This window comes from Sinocyclocheilus rhinocerous, unplaced genomic scaffold (genome assembly GCF_001515625.1).
Source record: "Sinocyclocheilus rhinocerous isolate Xijiao unplaced genomic scaffold, SAMN03320098_v1.1 scaffold193, whole genome shotgun sequence".
NCBI lineage: Eukaryota > Metazoa > Chordata > Actinopteri > Cypriniformes > Cyprinidae > Sinocyclocheilus > Sinocyclocheilus rhinocerous.
Genome location: NW_015627585.1, coordinates 519,809 through 523,172, shown reverse-complemented (window position 1 = coordinate 523,172; position 3,364 = coordinate 519,809). Strand labels below are relative to the sequence as shown.

The following is a 3,364-nucleotide window of genomic DNA, read 5'->3' as shown; positions in this document are numbered from 1 at the left end:
GTAAAAAATTAGTATATTTTAGCAAGCAGAGGAACAGAAGTGCATATTGAAAGTGGGGTAGGTTATGTCTACCTAACAGATGCTCAAGGTACTTCATATCTCATCCAGTGCAAGTTCAAGAGCAGACTTGTGCTCCTTAACATAACAGCTGCCGGAGACACCGGCCATCTCCAGAGGTCACATTAAGGGTGGCTTTAGGTCTGGAGTTCTCCATATAAAAAGCACAGAAGATGTATGGAATGGCCATGTAGCAAGTTGACAATGAGAGAGGACCGGGGTGAACCAGTGGCATGGGAAAGTCACCCTGGAATCAGACTGAAAGGAAAATGTGACCGCTGGGGGTTTGGAATGGTGGGGGTTTGTATAAGTGGGGGGCAGATGGTCCAGACTGAGAGGGGTGCAGAAGGCTCCTGGTGGTTGCCGGGAGTTGTTTTTGGGAAAAGGGTGTCGTCACAGGGCTATTGTCATCAGGGTGCGTTTACTCAAAAGAGATTCCTCTAACTTGACCCCATAACTCACCCTAATTCTCCATCCCTTCTACTCTGTCTTTGACACAGCCCTCTATGGTTCACTGGCTGCATTGCGTTTGTCTCTATTGTGACGACCAGGTTTGGTTTGGTGATACTGAGTAAATAGGCAGAAATGCTTAAAGCTCACAGTGAGACACAAATGCAGTTTTGTGGATATGGAAAGTTTGACCTCAGAGCTTTTATTTTTCAAAGGCGTTTTTCCTTTTGTTTGAGTCTTGAATTAAAAGAAAACACAGACATTTGCAACAAACACAAAAATATACATGTATATCATAAAACTCAGTGAAAGTTGGGGATGAGACCAAACAGGACTTTTAGCAATTTAAAAAATATATATATTTCAAGGAAAGTAGCTAAAAATCATTCTAACTTTAATGTCTTTAGAAGTCAAGTCACATTTGCATATAGCGCTTTATACAAAACAGAATGTTTCAAATCAACTTCACTGTAATAAACTAGAAAATAACAGAAGTGTCGTTATTCAACTCAGTATAGTTCAATGTTGAATACATTTAGTTCAGTAACAGTGTGAAAGTTGCAAAGTTCTGTAACAGTGTTGATGTTACAGAGTTCATCAATTATGAAACAAATTTAATTCAGCTGTAAAGCAGTTCTACAGAAGACTATTGTCATTATCCAGTTCAAGTTTTGTTCTGCTTCAATAGCATCAGTGCAGACAAATTAATAATATTATGGAATATTAAGTGTCTGTTAAACCCAATAGAACTTCATCACTATTCTTTTTATATATCATCAATGTTTCATATGCATAACGTTTATTATAATATAGTTTTTTTTTCATTGTAGACTATTAATTTTACATACAGTCTTTAAATGTAGGGTTTGTTTCAGTTGTGTTCTGACCCATCTTCCATTTCTCTCTCACTTTCAGGTTTGTGTAATGGATCTGAGCTGGCTTTCCTTACGGAGCCCAGCGATGTTATCGCGGTACGGGACAGGCCGTTGATGCTGGACTGCAGGGTGGAAGGCGAGGGTCCCATTACGGTGACGTGGCATAAGAACGGAGCTCCGCTGCTTCTGGGAGTAGGCAGTCGTGCGAAGGTCCTATCCAACGGCACGCTCCTGATCCGTAGCTTCCAGAAGAGACGGGATGGAGATGCTACCGATGCTGGAGAGTATTACTGTGCTGCACAGAACCACTACGGCATGCTGGTCAGCCGCAAGGCCCGTGTGCAGCTTGCATGTGAGTGACTGAGGAGAAAGCATTTCAAACATGAGAGACATGGGTGACAGTGGATAGTTTTTCACTAGGATATGAAATCGTATGCTTTGCCTATGATCACTTAATTGTTTATGTGGTAAATACACTGATATAGTGGAGGTACCAATGCCTGTTTACTATCTGTTACTTTGTCCTTTCCAATATTCGTCGGGTTCTCCCTTTGGTCCAATAAAAGCAGTAGGGTGGGTGATAATCCTGCAGAATTATAGTTGTCACTACATGCTTCCCCAGAAGGTTCTATGTTACCATGGCAATGAACTCTCATTGGGAGCCCCCTTCTTCTAACACTCCTACCTATTGATTATATAAATGACCAGGCTATTTAGACCACAATACTCTTGGCAACTCATCCTACAGCCCCAATGAAAATCACCATTTTAGATGCCAATATAAAATTATCACAGTTTATTCACATAAGAAGAGAATGTAAGAATACACATAGAGTCCTCACTGCAAAAACATATACTTATCTTTTATTTATGTATCTAGAAAATATCTGGAAAACAATATAATGTTATATCCAAATATCTTAACATCCTCAAAACAGGTTACATTTATTTGACATGCAAAATCATACAAAGAATATTTCTTGAAATAATCTTGAAATTAAACTAAACCTCACTAAGTTTTGATACATTTATGCTTAATATATATTAATAAAAAAATGTATTCAATATTTTTCAAGGAAGTCTCGTATGATCTCATAGACTGCATCTGTTTGATACAGTAAAAACAATAATATTGAGATTTTTTTTTACAATTCAAAATAACTGTTTTCTGTTTTAATATATTTTAAAATGTACTTTATACTTGTGATGGCAAAGCTGAATAACAGCAGCCATTACGCCAGTCTTCAGTGTCACATGATCCTTCAGAAATTATTATTATTATAGAGTGCCTTGCGAAATTATTCATACCCCTTCATTTTGTTCACGTTTTGTTATGTTGAACTGCTTTAAATGACTTTTTTTCCACATCAATCTACACTCCATACACCATAATGGTAAAGCAAAAAACTGGTTTTTAACAGCTTTTCAAATTTATTAAAAATAAAAAAATAAAATGATTCCATTGCATAAGTATTCATATCGGCGACAGTTGAAATTTAGCTCAGGAGCATTCATATTGCTTGTAGATGTTACTACACTTAAAGTGAAGTTAACCCGTGGCAAATTCAATTGAATGGGTATGATTTGGAACTGCACACACGCCTTAATAAAAGGTCTAACAGCTGATAATGCATATCAGATCAAAAATCAAGCACTGAGTTCAAAAGAACTGCATGTAAAGCTCAGAAACAGGTTTGTGTCAAGCCACACATCGGGGGAAGAGTTCAGAAAAAAAATCTGCTTCATTGAAGGGTCACAGAAGCATGTAGTCTCTATTACCCTTAATGGAAGAAGTTTGAAACAACCAGGACTCTTCCTGGCAACTGAGCAACTGATGTAGAAGGGCTTTGGTTAGTGTGGTGACCAAGAACCTGATGGTCACTCTACTTGAGCTCCATGATCATATGTGGAGACAAACATCACTGCAACACTCCACCGATCTGGGCTTTATGGCGGTGTGGCAAGACTCAATCCTCTCTTCA

General features: G+C 38.3%; 1 protein-coding gene across 1 annotated transcript in view; it reads left to right on the top strand.

The window, feature by feature from the left end:
* Window positions 1–261: 261 nt before the first annotated feature.
* Window positions 262–3,364, top strand: part of LOC107731740 (immunoglobulin superfamily DCC subclass member 3-like) — a 16,045-nt gene continuing 12,942 nt past the window's right edge. The window contains exons 1-2 of the mRNA XM_016542901.1: window positions 262–397; window positions 1,423–1,734. Coding sequence (XP_016398387.1) covers window positions 262–397; window positions 1,423–1,734 — 448 coding nt within the window. The remainder of the gene's footprint in view (window positions 398–1,422; window positions 1,735–3,364) is intronic.